Source organism: Neopelma chrysocephalum, unplaced genomic scaffold, assembly GCF_003984885.1.
Source record: "Neopelma chrysocephalum unplaced genomic scaffold, ASM398488v2 Primary Assembly neopelma1_139, whole genome shotgun sequence".
Classification (NCBI taxonomy): Eukaryota; Metazoa; Chordata; class Aves; order Passeriformes; family Pipridae; genus Neopelma; species Neopelma chrysocephalum.
Window position 1 is genome coordinate 1,189,842 of NW_020897801.1, and position 20,963 is coordinate 1,210,804.

The 20,963-nt window shown below is 40.2% G+C and overlaps 1 protein-coding gene across 2 annotated transcripts; it reads left to right on the forward strand.

Moving 5' to 3' along the window:
* Positions 1-7,265: 7,265 nt before the first annotated feature.
* On the forward strand, positions 7,266-14,796 carry MGST1 (microsomal glutathione S-transferase 1). 2 transcript variants are annotated; one of them, XM_027699712.1, is made up of 4 exons: positions 7,266-7,365; positions 9,492-9,639; positions 11,676-11,770; positions 14,175-14,796. In XM_027699712.1, the coding sequence occupies exons 2-4, from the start codon at positions 9,514-9,516 to the stop codon at positions 14,419-14,421; spliced, it is 468 nt and encodes a 155-aa protein (XP_027555513.1). In that variant the 5' UTR covers positions 7,266-7,365; positions 9,492-9,513; the 3' UTR covers positions 14,422-14,796. The 2 variants fall into 2 exon arrangements, with proteins under 2 accessions (XP_027555513.1, XP_027555514.1); XM_027699713.1 differs by having other exon boundaries at positions 7,312-7,365; positions 9,480-9,639.
* Positions 14,797-20,963: the final 6,167 nt, after the last annotated feature.

The following is a 20,963-nucleotide window of genomic DNA, read 5'->3' on the forward strand; positions in this document are numbered from 1 at the left end:
TCATTCACTCTTCTCTTTCCTATTCCACAAGTGTCATTGAAGGTAAGCAGCAAAGTCACCCTCTTCATGAATTTCTCAAACTGAAATGCTCTCCTGAGGATTGTTATCCTGCTGCTATGTGATCTAGTCTGGAAGCCTGCATGTACCAAATTAAAGAGAACTCTATGAATCAAAGCTGAGAGACTTGGTACTGAGATATATAATGAGCACAAGAGCACGTTAGGCCCAGTACTGCTCCCACAGAAACGAGCAGCAAGGGTCTGATTCTGATTTTGCTGATCCAGCTATAAATCAAGAACAACTTCACTGAAGCAACATCAGTAAAAAGTGAAAAAGCAGTCTTTCAGCCACTAAATTCCCAACATATCATGCACTGTATTTAGTACAAAACATTGTCCCAGCTTGACTTTGCCTGCACAGTCATTCTGGGAGAAAATGGTGAGGAAATGGTCAAAGCGTGTCTTAAGAGAAAAGTGGTTATGATACAGCAGAGGAGTGGGTTAGCAGAGTCTATTGAGCCTCCACCAACTGCCCAGATAAAGAAAAAAGCCAACAGGGAGCCTTCTCAGAGTCTGAACTAACCAAGAGTACTTCTCTCCCCTGCTGTACTGTCAGATCCTCCTGAGTCCTGACCTGGAGGTAAGATTTGATGAGCAGATTCCATAAAATTTTATGTGTTTATGAGCACTCTTTATTTAAGCTAAATACACAGTGCAGCTGAATATCCTTTTGTATTGTGAGACTTAAACCAACAGAGAGCACCAAGCTAAGGCACAATGTGTTAGATCAGCCAAAAGATTTTCACCAGAATTAGTTAGAATTGCAATGACAAGCAAAATAATTAGTTGCAAACAGAGTGTTACAGAAACACTGATTATCATGGCTTGGACGTGAAATAAGAAATGGTACTTTTGTTAAGGCATAGCACTCCTCAGAGTGGCAAGACTGAAGCTATGAGAAAGAAAATTGCCCATGTTTAGCAGAGGAATGTATGATTTTGTGATGTTTGTAAATGGGATTGCACCAAAGAACAACATCACTACTGGAGAGAATAATTGCATCCTTATCTTCTCAGCTCTTTATCTTTTTAACGAGAATTGCCTGGCAAAACACCATATACTGGGTCACAACTCTGCCCAAAGAGGATTTGTGTTTGAGTAGTGACTGAGTATGTATTTGTAGCCTATTATTACTGGGCGTTATATGGACCACGAAATGAAAAATGGTCCCTGTCCCAATTAACTTTTAAATAAATTACACAACTCCTTTTTCTACAAGCTAAATGATGGAGTAAGATGCAGACTTTTGTCTTGCTGCTGTGGTTTGTTTGTTTTTATTTCCCATCCCAGGGCTTTAGGGAGCGAGTCTCTGCTAACTATTTCTGCAGCTGTTCAAAAGCAATCTTATTGCACAATACAGTATCTGAATAATTGTCTCGGGTGACTATTAAAGTCTACTACTGCACCATAAAACCACAAGGAATAATCTTGCACCGCAGCAGAAAATATCCCACCGCCAACCCTGCAGAGTGTCATTCCAGTTAGGAGAGAGCTACTGCAACTAAGTGAAGATTCAGGAAGACAGAAAGAGCACAGGGAAGGCTCTGGACCTTAAATTGTTTCTTTCTTTGCTGACTAAGCAAAAGCTGCTCATTGTTAAATATTGGAATGCCTGTATTCAACCTCGGCCAGCTGAAGTCAATGGACATATATCGAGGAAGACTTTAACCCGTTACACGTGAAATGTTTGTCTTCTCCTTTCCCTTTCTGTCACTCATTATGGCCTTTTATATACTGCAGTAAAGGAACCCCTTTAAAGCCTAAAGTATGGTAATGCAGTTTAATTGTGGTTGGTTGGCCTGTTGGGGATAAAATGTGCTGGTTCCAAGTAATTTTGCTGACTCTAAACTTGGCTCTGTATAGAGAGCTGGAGGAGGGGAAATTACTAATAAAAATGGCTGTGCTACCTGGGGAAGCTGTGCATACTACAAAGGTGCTGTTTGAGTAGGCCCTATAATTGCAGATAATTGATTTTTTTAAAACAATTATGTTTGCCTCACACTGAGTACACAGTCTGCCTCCTAACCCTTACATAAGAACAACTCACACACAGATGTAACTCCCAGACAGGCACACTTTAGACACCCTTTCCTCACTTAGCAGAATATACTCCACATTCATTACACAACTTCTTTCACTCTCTGAGTTGGAGACAGCTGAATTGTTGAAGGCAGAAATCTCCTGCCTGCATTTCCTGCTGGATGAAAACAGGCTTCCAGAAGCTGGGGGGCCTGTTTCCTCTCCCCACATCCTCTGATGCAGTCCTTCTACTGAATCCCATGCATGGTCCTACCATCAGATCGGTGATACTTGCCTGTTGGCAGGACAGGTGATTACTACTGATCAATATCTTGCTTACAAGGAACACTTAAGTTCATTCTTTCAGATGGTTACTCCTCAAAAATAACCACCTAGGCAGGAGTACCCCTTTCCTTCCCTGCCTTCAGCTCTTACAATCATCACTGAACTGCCAGGCAGAAGCTGCTCTATTAGTTAACATGGTTCACATCCCATCAGTGACATATATATACAAAGTGTTAAGAAACTCTAATTTGAATGACTAATAACGTGTGCCAGGACCATTTAGCCTATGGACATTCAACTGTGATATGAATCCAGCTACGATTAACAGTGACCAAAGGTCACAGAGCGGTTTAGTACCCTCACAGAAAAATGAGCTTGCTACAGTCCACAGGGCCTGGCTCTTTCACTGCCTTACATGATACCTACATCTACTTGAGTATAAAAGCTCACTGTATGATTTGGGAGAACTTCAGAAAACAACTTTGTAACTTTACGTATTTGTCTACAGACATACCAGGTCTGTCTGTTATCTCTTGTCTGCAGAGATACCTCGGCAACCTCTTCCTAGATACCTGTTATTATCTCTGTCTTCTCAGTAGCTTCACTGCAAGTGATTGTAAGTCTTCTGTGTGCACTTGGAGAGGCACTGTGGCAAGAAATCTTCCAGTTTGGTCCCCAGCTATAGAATTTCCTTGTGCTTCTAGAGCACAGCAGTAGTACAAGTAAAACCTACTGGACTCCTATATCATTATATTACCATGATTAATGGTAATATTAATGATCAAAACCTCAACATCTCAAAAATCATTTTGCTCCCAATACTTTGTTCAATCTGTGAAGTGAAACTTGAAAAGCATTCTGCTTTAATAGTGAATACTTTCTCCTTCTGCTACTTCAGTGTTATTTTAAAGGATCAGATTTTGTTCTATGAGCTGTGTGTAATAATGCTCAAAAATAACTCTTCTCATTGGATTAGTGTAAAAGTAACTTACTATGGTGTCTGCCAAATCTGTTTTATGGGCACATCTGAGCATTATAGTGATATCAACTCTCTCATGCCCTTTAATGGTAATAATATCCTGCTTTCCTGATAAAAACACTTGTGTCACAAAACTGAGTGAAAGTTTTCCCTTCAGCTCAGCAAGGGGCTTTAAAGACCCTACTGCACATACATTACTATCAGCTGCAAAGGTGGTTCTGTGCTGCAGACTTATTTTCAGAAGCAAGACTTGTGAAAGAGGACAGTGAAAGAGGAATCAAGGCAAAAAAAGGTCCATGATGTGCTGATACACAGGCCTACTGAAGAGGTCTGCCTGTATGCATGCCAATCCCTTTCTGAGTTGTTCCTCAGCTGGGACATCAAGCTGGTAGGGCAACAGATAATTTTCCTGTATTGGAGTACTGCTTATGATATGTCTGCACTTGACTTTTGATCTGGAAGACTAAGGAAAACCTTACTTTTTGTCTCTTTAAATGGCCAGTAAATGAGCTTTGTGGGGTTTCTACATAACGTATAAATTATGTATAACTGGGCATATAATCAGCAGATATGACCACTCCTGTGTTTTGTGGAGATTGTATCCTTTTCTCTCACTGCTTGTTGGTCACCACTCCCTGTGAATGGTCACTTAAATCATAAGCTATTGTTTCTGTCTCACAAATGAGCATCTGGAACTCTGAAAAAAAATGCCAAATTGCGATACTGAGAACTGTTGTCCTCTTAACAGTGGTACGAATAAAAGGGGTGGATGGATGAACACTGACTGCTCTTTTGGAGTTAGAAGCTCAACCAAAAGGCAGCTGACGCTAGAGAAGCCGTCGCTGAGCTATACCCAGCAGAGAATGTTCCCGACTGAAGAAAAAGATCCTTTCTTGCTGCTTTTGAAGCAGTTCCCCAGAGAAACCAGGCAGCAGCTTGAGATCTTCTGAAGCAGAAGTGAGTGAATCACAGCGAAATTACACAGGTGTCAACACTTGATATAGTGAAAGTTCTCCCAAACCAGAATGTGTAGGTTTTAATGGAGTAGCACAAAAACCGACTCTGGCCCGTTATACTAAACATTCCATTCAGCATTTAAACAGTACTTCAGATTTTGAGATAAAACATGGACCGAATATTAGTGTCCATGATTTGTTTTTCCCTGCAAAGCATTTGTCAGCTTTACTTGAAGAAAGTACTAATTTATATTATCAAGGGGATGGTGAGCAAAAACCTTGAGGTATGGTGAAAATGTACTGTCCGTGTCTTCTTTACCACTCTAATTATGGTGAAAAAATGGAGCCAGGGAAGGAGACAGGATGGAACAAGGTTGATCAATATATACCTCTTCCTTGCCCTCCCTGCAGTTAAAATAGAGTGAGTGCACTTATCTGGCCTTCTTGGGGAGTATCTATTCCTTGCTGGAGGTTAAATGAAAAACTCTTTTATTCCTACTTTTATGCTGACCCTAAACTCATGTCCTGATTCTACTGTCTCTGGCTATATGGATAGTTCTTCAAGTCGATGGGAAAATTGTCATGAAAAAGGGTTGCTCACATGAATGAGGTTTGCAAGATCAAGCCCTTCATGATCAGTATAACCCTGGGCACTGGGCTGATATGGCATCCCTGATTTACAAGAGTAATCCCATTAATATCCAAGGGACAATTCACATGAGTAAGGACTGTAAGAATGGGCCCCTCAGGAGCAACTATCACCAGTTATGTATCCAACCTCACTTAGATCACAGCAGTTTTCAAATGTTCTACAGGCACTTTATGCTGCTACTGAACTTTGAGAAGCAAATAGACCTTGAGCACAAGTTAATTTCTGCTTTACTGACTATGGGCCCACTTTGCACTCTTCTGAGACTCTTCCCTTGAAGAGGCTAGGAGCCTGAACCTTTGAAGTGGTTCAGTGTCTGCAAGAAATCTTGGTTTCTTTTCTTGTTTCTTCCCCCCATCTATCTTTCTTTATTTTTTTCTTTAATTCTGTCTTTTAAATTTTTCTTGTCTTTCTCCTTTTCTTTTCTATTTTTTCTTTTATCTAATTTTCTCTTATGTTATTTCCTTTTTTCTTTTTCCATGTTTTCTATTTTTCTTTTTTCTTTATTCATTTTTTCATCTTTTCTTTTTATCCCTTCTCTTATCTTCCTTCCCCTTCCCCTTCCTCTTCTTCCTTCATTTCTTTCTTTTTATATTTGTCTCTTTTCTATTTTTCTTTTTTCCTATTTTTTTTTTTAATTTTCTTTCTCTTTCCTCCTTCCCTCCTCTTTTCCTCCCCTTTCCTGACCTCTTACCTTCCTCATATCTTCTTACCTGTACCTTTTTCAGAATTAGGTGAATTCAAAGAGAGTAGGAAAAAATTAACAAGGTGTTGGCCTCAAAATTCAAAGACTGAGAGTATAGCAGCTTTTCCAATTTCAGAAGTGTTTTTAAAAGTCACATAAATCTATCTGAATTTCTATAATCTGTAAAACTGGAATGTGAAATCCAAAGAAAAGCATGAAATTTGTAGAATTTCTAGCTATGTTTCTGCTTCTTTTTATATCCTACCTACAACTAATGAAAATAACCTTTCTCCTGGTTTTCCAGTGTTTCCAGGTGTAATTCTGAGAACTGTGTATGAATCAATTAAGAGCTTTTCTTCTCAGGTATAATATTGTGTATTTAGTTTAGCTGTTAACTCAATAGGTTTACCTGCTTTTTAAACTGACTTCGGATATGGATTAGAATGTCAAACAAACAAAAAGGTGGTAATAGAAGATAATTATAGTTTTCTTTCAGTAGCATTAATCATACCATGTGACTGTGATATGTGTTAGGTGTTGTAAAAAAATTTACGAAGATACAATTCCTGCCTTGAAGTAATTTATGAGCTGCAGAAATGCTTCCATGTTGTTTGAAATGAAAATCTGCTCCCTGGGATGGACCCATGCTCATGTGAATTGTTTTGTTGACTTCAGCAGAAATACTATTTGCTGTGTCCTTAGTGAGAACAAAGGCTGTTGAACCCAACTTCTACCCAACTTCTAAAAACAGATCTGATACTACAGTTCCTGCTCAAACAAGTTTTTGTTGTGCTTTGTAATTTATAAGAAGAGTCACACAGGTATTTAACATAACATGAAGCACAGAAGTAACACCAGTGAATGCTGAAGACATGCACCTAAGCCTAGGTTTTTTTCATGATGCAGCTTTAAAAATTTTCTCCCTTTCTGCCTCTGTACACATCTTTAGGACTACTTCTGCAATCTTTATTGACACCTGAGTACGTGTATCTCTATCTTCTTCAGTCCAGTTTATCATGAGCTGCTTAGTCACAAGCATTGCTCCAGTTATGAGGAGAAGTGGTGTGGGAATAGCATAAGAAACATAACAGCATTCTGAAGAAGCAGAGGGAAGTTCAGGGTTCCTCCTGTCCACACATTCTAACACACCGGTGGGCAAAGTCTCTGGCCAGCTATGAAGTTCCTGTATTTTCTATTACACCTTGCACAGCAACATGGTGCACGTGGAACAGCACCGACGGCTTGGCAATGCAAGCATTTTTACATATCTTTCCTCTGGTAAAAGGTCAGACCCACCAGAGCAATGCAGGGGCCGAAGTGCTGGTTGTTTTAGGTGCTTCACATAGTTTTTAGGTAAGCTTGGGAGTTTGCACAATCGCTGCACGTGGCGTGTCACCACCCACACCCTGCTGGGCCACAGTTGTTTGGCTTCCCCCCCTGCCTCTAAGCCCAAGGGTGTTCGGACAGGAGGGCTTTCCCTTGCTTGCTTTTCCCGGTTTTTTTCTTCTTCCCCCCCCCCCCCCGGTACTGTTCGCAGGGGTCTCGGCCTGATCTGCCCTTTGACCACCGGCGGCTGCGGGGACGGGGAGCAGCGGCGAAGGCGGCCGGGATCGAGACCGGGACCCGCCCCCGCGCCCGGCGGGGCGAGGCGGGGCCGGGCCGGGGCGGTGGGAGGCAGAGGCCGGGCGGGAGCCGCGGAAGCAGCGTGGTCGGATCGCCGCGGGACGGGTGAGGTGTGTGGGCGCTGCGCGGGGGCGGCTCCCGGGGGCTGCTTCCCCCATCGCCACCATCCGGGAGCGACCCCTCCGGGGGATGCGGGGGGGGTGGGGGGGGGAGCGCGGGGCGCGGGGCCGGGCTGTCCGTAGGGATCGCTGGTGTGGTGGGGGCATCTCCCCGCGGGGCCGGGGCTCCTGTGGAAGCGAAGCCTAGAGCTGGAGCGCTTGGAGAGGCCGCGTTTCAAACACGCACAAACAACGCGCTCCTGTCGCTGCCCGCGGGACACGCGCGGCGGGAGCGGCCGAGGGATCTGTGCCCTTCCGACCCCTCACACGCGGCCGCTTGTGCCAAACATGTGTTTTGCGGAGCGCTGCTATTATTATTATTATTATTATTATTGTTATTATTATTATTACTATTATTATTACTATTATTATTATTACCACCCGGGTAGATCAAGCTGTTTGTAATCTTGCCGAGCATATCTCGTAAAGCCCTGTGCTGTGGCGTTTATTTTTGCGTTTCTGCTCGTGTTGAAATCACGCGTTCTCCGGTTTGCTTTCGTTTTGTGTCGAAGGCGTTGTGGGCGCTCGGAGAGGCCAGCCCTGCACCCAGGGAAAATGGGGGGATGTGGTGTAGTTCAGAGACGCTGGTGAACAGTTTCTCACGGCCTTGCATCACTTTGGGATGTCTTTTCAGCATAGCTTTAACATCCAATAAGGAAAAACGCTCTGACGCCATGGATTTACTTTCCTTTTGTTGTGTGAAACTGTGTGCGCTTTCTGCTGAGATAAGTTAAAAGATACAGTTTCTGTCAGGGTTTATCTTGCGAACTGTGCTGTAACGTGAGAAGAGAGAGTTACACTGTATTTCCCATCGTCCCTGGGCCCTGTGATAGGCCCGATGACCCAAGCGCTGTTGTAGAAAGGATGAAAGAGGGAGCAAAATCCCATGAGCACAGCAGACCGGTCCTGGCAAGGCTAGATTTGTTTTCTTTGAGCAAACTGCTGCTTACCTCCGTCCTGCCCACTTTCTCACCCAGGATGTGCCTTTAGAGCAAGTCTTCTAGTGCTCTCTGCTCACCTAGTTTCCCTTGTTTGGCAATAGCTGTCAGTGACTGTGCTAAAAGCAATATGAGGGATTGTTAGAACTGTAATCAAGTTAATATTAACCTTTTTATTCCTATTGTTAAAATTATATCACAGGAAAGAACTTCACTATAACAAAAAGTTCATTTATTTTCATCTCTAAGACGTACTAGTTTTTTGGATTCCTAGTCACTAAATGCATGGTTAAAGCACTTGGTGAGGCAAAAGCCTTGTTCTGTACAGAGAAAAAATTTAATATGCAAGGAGACATGCTTTTCTTTTTATGTGCTCCTCATCACTTCTTAACTTTATGATATTGATAAAAGGTACTGCTTCCATAGGATTGTGGGTTTGGTACAGTCTCATTGGAAAGAGACTTCATTAGCTTAAACCTCCCATGATAAAAGCAGAAATAGTTCTCTCCTTTTTGTCATTACAACTTAATCTTTACCCGTGAATCATGCTAAAAGCGATTTTTAAGAACAAGGTCTCAAAGGAGAAAAATGCACGTTTAACTCAGTTTGATTACAAGTTATTGTTAGGTAGGAAGATATTGGTTAGTTTGAAAGGTGAAGTACAATTATAATTGTGACATTTAAAAACAAAAAAAAGTTAGGCAACACTAATTTTCCTCTTCACATACTGTAGAATTCATAGTGTTGTCACACACTCTATCCTGGTAACTGCTTAAGGAAATTCACTAGTTCAAATAAATTGGTGTAAAATTGTTCTAACTCCTTGTGTTATTTCAAAATTGTACTAATTTCTGTGACTTAAATGTTGTTTCTGCAATTACATTAAATATTCTGGTGGTTTGTACTTTGACAGTTTACTAAGCAGTTACAATGGAAGCAACATATTAAATAATCTTAAAGTTTTATATTATGCCATTGTGAAAATAAACAGAGGAAAAATTGTTTGAAAAGAAACTTTTTCCGCAGTGGCCAAATTGTGCTGCCATTGCTGTGATGCTAAAAAACAAGGCTATTCTGACAATGTTGTTGTCAGAACTTTGGATTGCAATGATGTTAGCCTAACTTTAATGTTTTCTAAAGGTCGTCTGTGAGAAGTGGAGAAATGGCTAAATCGACCCAGTTAACTGACAATGAAGTCTTCAGGGCTTACGCCACTTACACAGCTATTGTTCTTCTGAAAATGATGCTGATGAGTCTTATAACAGCATACTACAGGATCACAAGAAAGGTAGGAATTTGGGAATACTGTCTTGTAAAATAAATTGAAATTTGTATTGAAATACAGAAATATCACGTGTTTCTTTTCAGCTTTCAAAACTACTGCTATTAATTTTCTTTCTTCTCCTTCTTCTAAAGATATTCTGAGTTTGGCATGCTGGTGTCCTGTTGGTCTCAAATGGATAATATCTTTAACCTAATTATGAGATAATTATGAGACTGTATCTTATGGTTGTATTTGACTAACCCTACCCTTGTAAAATATTTCTATTATTTTTAAATAAAAGTTTTTCATATCTGTAATTTCTGCTGTCTTCTGCAGAAAACTCCTGTCCAGGGTACCCAATTTATAAAGCAAATAAAGTGTGATATGGAGCCATATTACATGAATAACCAACTGCTGGGGTCAGAAGAGGGGATATATTTTTATGCAACTATAACCCTTTAATCCAGTAATTCTAAAGCTTCCTATGGTCCCTAATTGTTTTAGCCTTCCCATTACAGGTAGGTTATTGTCTAAAAAATCTGAAATTGTTTCTAGCATGAGAGGCAGGCTGAAAATTTACATAGATTGTTGTGTAGGTTAGATAAGAACGTGAAACATCCACTGAGCTTCGTTTAATATTGCAGAAGATAATCTGTCTTAGAATAGAGTGCTTATGGGAAGCATTGTGTTGTGTTTGCACTGTTCCTGATCTTCTCTAGGCATCTGCTCATGGTCACTGTTGGAAACACTTGCTCCTGGGCTGAAAGAGCCCTGAGTTTGCCTCATGTGTCTGTTCTTGTAAGATCTGCTGCTGCAATATGGTGTGTGCTTCGAGGATTTTGTTGCAGTCCTTTTACTGAAATGCTGCTTTTTTATTCTTCCTGGTTGCAAGAAAACTCAGCTTGAACCGCTCTGTTATTCATGAGTTCCTAAAAGCTCAGTGTTTGAGCTGCTGCTGGTTTCTAATGGCTCTTAAGGTCTTTGGTGCGGGTGAAGATTTAGTAGAGCACACAGCCTGTCCTGTATGTTCAAAATAGGAGCCATATGTTTGTGTCATAACCTTGCTTCCTTTTGCTCTTCTGGGAGCACATCAGCTGTAGTGGACCTATGTGTGGATCTAGTGGAGTCCTGTATTAATGCTCATATCATGTTATGATCCATGTGGGTGCAGGTTACAACAGGACCTTCATTAATTTGGAATTTTTGTTTTTTTATGACAGTAATATTACAACCAGAAAAATTAGTACTAATAATTTTCTATTTAATATAAAAAAGTCTTCAAAATGTTTGGAAAAAATGGAGGAAAGCAGTTAGTGGAGCAAGAGAGGATAAAATGTTGATACTGTTAATATGTCTCTAGAATTTTGAGGCTGAGGATATTTCATAGATAGGGATCAAGGCTGCCCTATAAAGCAATCATGTAGCTCTCCTAAAATTAAAAGATTTTCTTGACTTACATCTGCATAGCCTGGACAGTCTGCAGAACCTGTGTTACTACATGTATCAGCAAGGAGAGATCTACTGTAGTCTGCACTACCTGGATTAAATGTTGTTTTCAAGTAGTGTTTTGCAGTATTTGGGGATAATAGTGGGTCATATAAGTGGAAGAATTTGTACCTAAGAGGAAAGGGAGAAACTTACTTGCTCATAAATGAGGTTGGGAGTAAGATTCTTGGATGCTATTGCTGTATAAACTTCTGAAGAAGGAAGGCATCCAAAAGGCCTTTCAGATAATTTGTCAAGAATGGTGGAAAACAGACTTGGATAGTACAGACCTTCTCCCTTCCAGGTGCCTACGTTCCTTCAGCCCACTGACATTACTTCAGGTTTGTCCCATCTTACAAGAAGGCTTTATGTACATGCATAAATTACATTATATTTGTCAGCATGCAAGCTACATACAGGCTGTGCTTAAGAAAGCAATAATGCAGTGAATATTATGTGCATTTAACCTGAGGTAAGTTGTGTGAGGCTATAGAGGCATTGGTTTTAGCGAGCTGCCTTGACTTGATAAAACATTTTGGCTTTTAATGTCTCTTGTGTGCTTCTGTTTGAAACAGGCATTTGTGAACCCTGAAGATACAGCATCGTTTGGAAAAGGTGACAGTGCTAAGAAATACCTGAGGACTGATGCAGATGTTGAACGTGTACGCAGGTATTGCAGAGGAGTCTTTAAAAGTTATTTTAAGTAGCAGAATAATACTAAATCAGGGAATGAATTTCACTCCGTTCTCTCTGGCAAGCCTGTGGATGTTTTGTGTGGCTTTGTGTAGTAATCTAATACATTAATTAGTTTAAATGAAGAAACCATTCCACATTCAAATGGTCAACGTGCATACTAAAAATGATGAGCCATTGTCTGGTTATAATAACTAACTCTTGGGTAGTGTCCTGTATGCATGGGGGAAGAGGTGAGAAGATTGTAAAATATGACCATAAGTTGATTTAATATGAAGCAGTGTCCATTCAGGGTAAATTGGCTTTCTATCTAATTTGAACACCAGTTGGAACAGTTACGTTTTTTCCTAAAGTGTAAAGGATATAACAGGGGAAAGAGGAGTAAAATTATGTTAAAGCCATGGAACTCCAGAGTTGTAATGAGAGCTTTACTCTGGCAGATTGTACAGAGTGGGAGTCAGAGCCTGTGCTCTTTCTGCCAGATTGAATCGAGGTCGCTCACTCAGGAGTACAGGAGAGTTGACCAGCCTTCTGCTCTCAGTAGGATGGCAATGTGCAACCTGCATTGTGTGTATTTTCTTTTGTAAGATGTGTGGCAGAATGTAAACAGTATTTCAGCATGTTAAATATTGCATCTTATTTAATTTTATACAGCCGATGGCAAAATTTTCTATTGCCAAAATCTCAACTTTTGAGATGCTGTTTGATACACCTGTGCTAACAAGGAAATGGAGTGCTTTCCATATGATAATTCCTTAATGAAGCTAAGTTTATTTTTATAGCAAAAACTTGAATGTGAATGAACTCTTCTCATTTAAACAAGCAGTAGGGAAGATCTTGAAAGTATGTACCAGCTCTGATTTAAGAACTGCATCCTTGCAAGTGATGACTGTGGCTTCATGAAATATATTTCTGTATGTCTCTTACAGATTAAAATCTCTAAGAGTCTAATCACAGTGTGTTGTAAAGATGCTCTACTCTTTCCTTTTCTGCCCCTGAATAGTTCAGGAAGTTGTTGCTTAATTTGCTGGATGTTACATAAAAATGGAAACTTTTTGGTGAGGGGTAATCCCTTCCTATTTGTACATTCTAAAAGTCCAACTAAGTTGAGACTAACTTTATGACCAGATGCCCATTTAACTCAGATTGTTATGTTAGAGAAATGACAACTTCCTCAGTCATTTACAGAGGTTAGATTTTTAAAACACTGTATTATCAAATCCTTTGTCTCTGTTTTGCAGAGTTTTTCATACATCCCCAGACCTAGTAAGTCAGCTTGGTTCTAGTTACTCCATTGGTGTTGAAGCATCCATATTTTCCTCTCAGCAGTGGTTCTTAATGGGAGTGTACTGTATTTTGTAAGCTTCTTGGCAACAGATAATGCTGCATAGATTTAGAATGGTTTCTCTTTTGTATAAGTGACTGGAATGTGTTCTGTTTATGGGTGTAGGAAAAAGATTACTTTCTTCAGAGTACTTTTTGGGGGAACAAGAATTAAAAAGCTGGAGGGCTATGTTTCCTTGTAATGATAAATAGATTTAAAAGGCAGCTGTAAGACAGAGCCATGTTCTGATTCCAGTTGGCTCTGAAATATGACATAATTAGTAAGGCTTAGAGATTGTTTCAATCAGTAAATTTGGCTGAAAGTACAATTTATCTAAAGAAGTGAAGGAAGATGGGAAGGTTTAGGAAGGGGTGTGAAAGAATACTTCAAGATATGGAGTTCAGTCTCAACACATTTTTAGTAAATTATGTTATGGTTTCAAAATTTCAAACATTTTTTCAGCTATTTTCGTGCTTAGAGTGAAGAAAATGAACGAAAAGCGTAACTGTCACACCTGTTAGATGTTCAAAAATAACCTTAAATGTGATTGAACTTCATGGAGATTTGATAGAATGGTTCATATGTAGGATGTTTCATATTTTCTTTACGGAGAACACAAACTGAGTTTGTGTGATTGGAATAGACCATTGGGCCATGAAGTCTAGCAGTTTTAGTCACCATCATCCATCCATCAATTGATGTTCTATTGAGAGAGGCTACAAGAAAATAAGAGCTCTCTCTGTTCTTCCCTGACTTTGTATTCTTGCACACCCAGGTGCACTCATATACCTCTTGTAAGTCTGTAATATCTCCAAGATCCAGGGAGAAAACTTAAGACCTTTCGTTCAGAAGATCAGAAGCAAGAGAGACCAGAGTGATGTCAGGTGAACAAGCCAAAATCATTTCAGTAGCTGGATAGAGTCCCCACTGCAGAGGAAGCAGAGTTGTGTTAGGGCCTGAACAGTAGCATGCTCTGAAGATGCTGGAAAATAATGAGGCTTGAAGTGGTTTATTCAACAGAATGTAACACTGTAAAAAACTTTTCTTCTTTCTCCAGGGGCCACCTGAATGACCTTGAAAATATTGTCCCATTTGTTGGCATTGGACTGCTGTATGCCCTTAGTGGCCCTGAGCTGTCCACGGCCTTGCTGCATTTCAGGATCTTCACTGGGGCGAGGATCCTTCACACTTTTGCATACTTGATCCCTCTTCCCCAGCCTGGCAGAGGTTTGTCTTGGGCAGTTGGCTATGCAGTGACCTTCTCCATGGCATACAAAGTGCTGAAGACAGTGTTGCTCCTGTAGCAGTGTCTTGGCTGCTGTGTACGATTCCACATTCCACACAAAGTTTCCAGCGGTGTATGGTGATGTCCTGACTGAGCCAATATGAGCCAATTCCAGTCTGCGGTGACTGGAATTCTTTTCTTTAAAAGGAGCTTTTCATTCCTGTTCAGAAATGTTTCTTTTAGGAGGAAAAAGAATCTTTCTCCCTGTATTCCCTGTTCATGCCTTCCATTGCCGAATACTAGATTGGATGTTCCCTTTGCAATTTGTCAAGTGCTTACAATTCTAAACATGTGATGATGCTGTATTGATAGAATGTGTGATAATTTTCTACAGATGCACTATTTTTGGCTGTAGCTCTGAAGTCTAAATCAATAAAGACAAGGTTTAAAAAAAGCCTGTTTGTATTTTCGTTTTCATTTTGACTCTTCTCACTGCAGCCAGTAAATAGCATGTCACTGCGTATCAGGAAGAGATTCCAATCATACAGTTCTTTGAAGAATGCTTACCTTAATAATAAGATAAAACCAGTAATGCTAGGCTTGTTGTAAAAAGTCTTTGATGAAAATGTTGTTTGTATAATCCACTTTGGGATTAAAACCTAAACTGTTGCAGCTCCATTTCTTTCAGTCGAATAGATTAAAAAAAAAAAAGAAAATATTTGGGCTAAATTATCTTTGGACATACTGGTGAAAATTTGAAGTAATTATTTTTGTTGAAATTACTGCAAACTTAGTTTTACTGAATGGATAAAGTCTAGACCCTTTGTAGAAGTTTGTTTTTGTTTTTGAATAAATTCACTATAAAATAAGTGACCCTTGCAAATGTAGATATCAGGTAATTCACATGTGCATATGTAGTTAGTGTTTTGTGTCATACTGTCATAAACGTGTTGCTGATAGGAAGTTTTGCTTCTTGCTTGCATCTTTCTATGATGTGTTAATTTGAAACGTTTTCTTTAAAGACTTTTGAGGGGGGTTGTTTGTTTGTTTGTTTAGTTTGTTGGGTTTTGTTTTGTTTTGTTGGTTTTTTTTTTTGATAGCTGTGTGTTACGTAACAGCACAGATTTCAAGGAAAAAAAGTGACCCAGAAGAGTCTCTATATCCAGTGAGATGGTCATTGATACTTTTTAAATGGCAGAAATCAGAACTCAACACATTTGATTTACTTTCCTGCCCCAGAAGCTGTGCCACTAAGGGATGGCCCAGACAGGAGCTGCAGAATTCTCTCTATCGCCTCCATATGCCAAATTCTTTGTTTTGCTTTTTGCATAGGAGAAGTAGTTGTACTGCAAGAAATAATACTGGAGGGCTTACCTATCTAAGCAGAGTTGTGAGGTGGAAGTTGGTGCAGTGTTACGTTAGTCTGCAGCTGAGAAGGGTAGCAGCAGGAGTCGGGAAGGGTGCAGAGAGATTGGTTAAATCCAAAGGAGGATTTTTATTGCTATTCAAGTTTAAGTCATGTCTGCTAGAGTGTGCGACTTGAAATTGAGAAGTTGACATTCATTTAACAAAAGTTAAATCTGAGTAACAAGAAACATAATGCAGAGCTGCATCCTCTAGAAGGAGGATGCTTAAGAGAGGAGGATTAAAGATAGAGTATTGTGGAGCTTTAACTCTTGACATGGCAGAGTATGCACACGTCAGCACCTCTGGGTTAGCAGAGACTCCAGTGGGAAATATGAGCTTTTGTGTTTCTCCTCTTTTCCCACCATTTTCTACCTGTGCTATTTTCCTCCTGTTCCTTCTTCCTCTGCTAGCTTTTTATTGGATCTTGACACAATTACCTTGGATGGTATCGTTGTAAGAAAGGCCATCAGCTCTTCCAGCTTAAGAAGGACGAGTAGTGGAGGGTGAAGGAGTGAGGCTGCAGCCTTGAACTGTGGCCCAAACCAGTTGTTGTTGTAGTCAACCTGCCAACTCAGATTGTGTCTACTCAGTCTGTGTCTATTCTTGCTTCCTTGTATCATGATAAAGCTGTATTTCCCTCACTGCTTTGTAGCTTGCCTCTTTTTCTGAGCTGTGTGTCTTTCTATCCATTCAAAACAAAGGGGAAGTAGCCACCATACAGAGGGACCCATTTGAAATTCAGCAGCAGAGCGAGTCCTCTCCTTTAGCATCAAAAAGGCTCTTCTGACAAGGGTAGTTGTCATTCCCAGACATATGCAGGAACGGCATTTTTTAACTCCTTTTGCATCAAATTTCTGTATGGAAATCTCATTCTGAAGAGAAATACCTGGAGCCTGTCTTTATTTCTGTGATCTTACATTTGAAACAAAACTAGTTTAAAATTCTTTCCATTTGCTCAGTGGTTTCAAAGCCCTGAACATACACTCACTATGTGCTGAGAAGTAGAAAAGATACATGGAAACCCTTAGAAATACCTAGAGTGATTCAATATTATTCTGTGTTTCTCTTGCATTTATTTTAAACCTATATTTTATTTTCCTTTGCTCCCACAAATACCATCTGTGCATCTGGGCGGGGTACGTGCTCAATCTGGGAAATGTGCCTTACCAGATTCAGTCGAACTCCGAGTGCCAGCTCCACATAAGTGTGTTGAAGTGGTCCTTGTCAAACAGCTCTTGCATTTCTCCGGTCCATGCCCTCGGGAGGTACACTCTACCTGTTGTACAGCTGTTAATTTTAAAAAGTTAGCATATTTCAGGAGAACTAGCAAAGGAAAAACGGTGTATTAGTTGAATTTATTACTGAGCTGAAGTGAATTTTCACCTTTTAAAACATGCACATGTGGATTTCACGCTGCTATTGCCAGGTCCTGTTACAAAATCATTAAATGAAGTAATCTCTAACTGATGAAGCAACTGGCTGTTGTCAGCAGGTATGCTGCCTTTGACCTGGTTGGTGAAAGTACAGAAAGGGCTGGTCCATGGGAGACATCTAAAGAGGTCAAATTAGCACCTTCTGTGCTTCATTTCTGTTCATTATGCCTGTTATTCCCACCCCTAATCTTAGGTGACTGGAGAAACTTGCAGGGTTTCTTCTCTCTGCTCATTATTCCTGGTGTTTTGTGTTCTTCTCCCAAGTAGTTTGTGTATCTTTGAAGGGGCTCTGATAGTTGACTGTGAAGCACTTCAAAATGCCAGCTGATATAACTTGACTTGGTTAGCTGACTTCATCTCTGTGTGAATTTAAAGGGATTCTTTGTTTTCAGAAGTGTAGATGTGGGCAATTCCCGAGTCTAATTTTTGTTTGTATGGGTAAATGCTTATGTGCCTTTGGCCAAAATTACTTTGTCCTGGTTTTCACAGCTGCAGATGAATGCACTGAAGGCAGTGGATTGTTGAGAGGGCTGGTGACTGGCAAAGAGCTCTGGGCTAGGACTTGCCATTTGAGCATGACATTTCCTCCTGTCGCAATGAAGTAAGTGTTTAAAACTATAAATGATACATTAAAGTGTTTCCTTGAATTTTCAGAAACTTCACTACCTTCAAGGTATTTATTTCAGGAAGTTGGGTCAGTTGTTTCTGAAAGTGATGGAATTGCATGTCACCAAAATACAGGAAAAGAAAAACCTGGGCTCAGAATTGGGGCTTTTGAAAAATTCTAGTTGCTTGAAGCCCACTGTGGTCATATACTCCATGCTTACCTGCATTTCTTCCTAGTTATTTACAGAAACAAATTCAATCTAGATTTTTGGTGGAAAATGCTTATAACGTAAGCCCTTCCTAAAAGCAAAACATAAAAAGCAAAACTTTCACAATACCCTTTTTAAAGGGTTATCTGTTACTATTCAAGCTATCAGAGTTTTCAGTTCAAGGTTGAAGTTTAGGAAGAACTTTTGTCTGTTCTAAATGTTGTCCTGCCAACTGAGATGGCACATCAAGTGCTCTGTGAAAGGTTGTATTGACAGGCATTAAAATACTCTCATGATTAAATATCTCTGGCTGTTGGACACTTAGAAGTCTAATACCTCTTTGTGATTCACTTCAAGTAATATTCAGACTTCCAAATCTCGATTTGTAACTTCACTCATAGATTTGGAAGGCTAAAATAGATCATTAGCTCCTTCAGCCTGACCTCTAGTGGAAAAGTTGCCATGGAATTGGCTGCCCTTCTGCTGAGGTTAGTTTAATCATGGCTTGACTTCCAGGAAGGTATGTGATCCTCATTCAGAGACTTTGGGAGGTAGCCATTGATTCTATGACATTGTTTCTCTCTGAAATACTGGAATATGTGCTCGCTAAACTTAGGCTTTAAAACCAGCTTAGGTGGTTTTTGTTGGCTTTGTTAGTTAGTTTGTTTTTTAACTGAGGCAGTTCTTATTGCAGTGCAAGGAGGAATATGAAATATTTTAGTCAGAAGCTTTCCTCCTACAAAGCTACTACTCAGAAAAAGAAAAATTTAGAGCCTCTTTCCGCGTATAAAAACATACTGCTCTTCTGCTTTAAAAGTAGGCGTGAGAAATGCAAGGCATAATGCCTGAAGTTCTTTTCTCTATAGTGGTGATAACTGAGCATTCTTAGGGATATGTTCTGGCGAATATGCACACACTGGACTCTGTTTTGCACAAATGCTTGCAGTGTATGAAGTTGTAACCACAATCGAGTGCCATAAGTTCTGTAAGTAGCACTACAGCGATGGAGGGCATCCCTTCCTAGCCTGGAGTGAAGTATCTTGAAGTGGATGCTTAAAAAAGAGTGGAAAATGACATCTCCAGCATGCTTTCTTCAAAGCCTACTGAGCTGTAACATGGGCAAGGGAATGGTGACTGACTTCTATTAACTAGTCAGCTCCACTCCTTGACACAGCATTTCCAAGTACTGACCTGCATGCCAGGTGGCTGCATTTGCCATGGAAACACATTTAAAAGTAATTTATTTTTATACATTAAAAGACATTATTTAGCAGTGGCCATATGATCTCCACAATTGAATGCATTTACGCTTAGTTCTTTGCTAGTGGACCCCAGTGCACATCACCACCGACAGCATCTTTCTTGTATTCTACATCTCATATGTGCTGGTGAACTTGGAAAGAGCTTAAGAAGGTGAAGTTCAAAGAAACCTGTCTTTTTATTACATCAACAAACAAACAAACAAACACAAACAAACAAAAAAGACAAAAAGAAGAGTGTTTGTCTCATGGGTACTGCTTGTCCGGTGAGAGGGAATAAATTCAGAAGGTAATGTCAGTACTGCAGACCTGCAGAAACAATAAGGTGGGGGGGGGGAAAGGAGAACTGAAAGGAGGGAAATGCTTTAATGATAGCTTAACACAGCATCAAGGAGCAAACTGGATGAGGACTAGTAGATGAATTGTTGTAAGAGAGGAAGGCTTCCTACCTTATAGAACTGCTTTACTGTAATTTTTAACAATGTTTTTCCTTGTGTATGCAGTCATTAAATATCTGCAAAGAGGATTAAAAATACCTCAAATCAGGATGGAGAAGACCCGTGGGTTGGGTAACTAATTCTGTTTAATCAGTTGCCTCTTAAGGCATGTGTGGCACATGCAGTGGGAGATGAGAGTTGACATTGTGTGACTGTGAAGAATGGCCTATGAGACTTCCCCCAAAATGGCATCACACCTACAACATGGAGAGGATTATTATTTTCTTGCATGGAAAGTCATATATGACACTTATTTTCAAATTCATGGAAAAGAGTCCTTTTTCACTGCAATACATTAATGGAAATCAAAAGGACTTTCAGAAGGGTGAGTTTCAGACCTGGGCAGGAAGGGCTTAACTCTGTAGGTTGCCCCACATTTCATGGAAGAAGTTCTGAGCTTCATCTCTTTAACCCTACCTGTATGAGCTGTAGGTATTAGTGTATGTGGAATTGCCACAGAAGTGCTCAAGGTAGGTTTAGATCCTTAATCTCTAGGTGTCTAAGAGACCTATAAAGGTAGAACTTCATCTGCTTCCTCTTTTGTTAGAAAATGGCAATAGAAAGTCAGTTTTCCTCAAAGAGGAGTGTTCTAATGTGGATGACTGCCTCATTTATTTAATGCTGGGCATCTGTGCAATACAAAGTTGTTTACTATGGGATTTTGACATCAAACCTGTGAGGAGGTGTGGACCACCTTGCAGGCTGCATTTCTCAGGGAGCAGGGCTGGCAACTTATGTACTCTTCATGTGAGTGTCCCTTCTGTACTCTTAAAGGGGTGTTTTCATAAGAAAGACTCAGTTTGTTATGAATACTCTGGTACTAGAGTTATCTGGGACCATGCAGCTCATGCTACTCAGCTCTTCTGTTGTCTCTCCAGCAGTTTGGGGATTGCTGTTGGTCCTTCCTTGTCGTCAGCTGGGGGAAGGGTCCAGTGCTGCTGATCTGCCTTGTTAGCTGGCAGATGGCTTATTCCACTACTTTTTCATGAGTACTGCAGGATGATTATAATAAAATATTCACTGCTAGTATAAGTGATAAGCACTAAATCTTATAGTTTGCTCACTGGGTGAGTGTTCAGAGGTTTTGACAAACTGGAATGTAATTTCAGTTGATGCTCAGGCCTTGACTGGAGTTTGACATACCTGTGTACTTTCAAGGTAAATGAAATTAGTTCTGCAGGTCCTTTTGGTTTTCCTCAGGATTATTTTG

What these genes read in the sequence shown, in the direction of transcription:
- MGST1 (XM_027699712.1), top strand. Translation starts at nt 9,514, where the DNA reads ATGGCTAAATCGACCCAGTTAACTGACAATGAAGTCTTCAGGGCTTAC. An exon ending in ACTACAGGATCACAAGAAAG is followed by an intron (nt 9,640 to 11,675) that starts GTAGGAATTTGG and finishes TGTTTGAAACAG; the next exon opens with GCATTTGTGAACCCTGAAGA. An exon ending in GATGTTGAACGTGTACGCAG is followed by an intron (nt 11,771 to 14,174) that starts GTATTGCAGAGG and finishes TTCTTTCTCCAG; the next exon opens with GGGCCACCTGAATGACCTTG.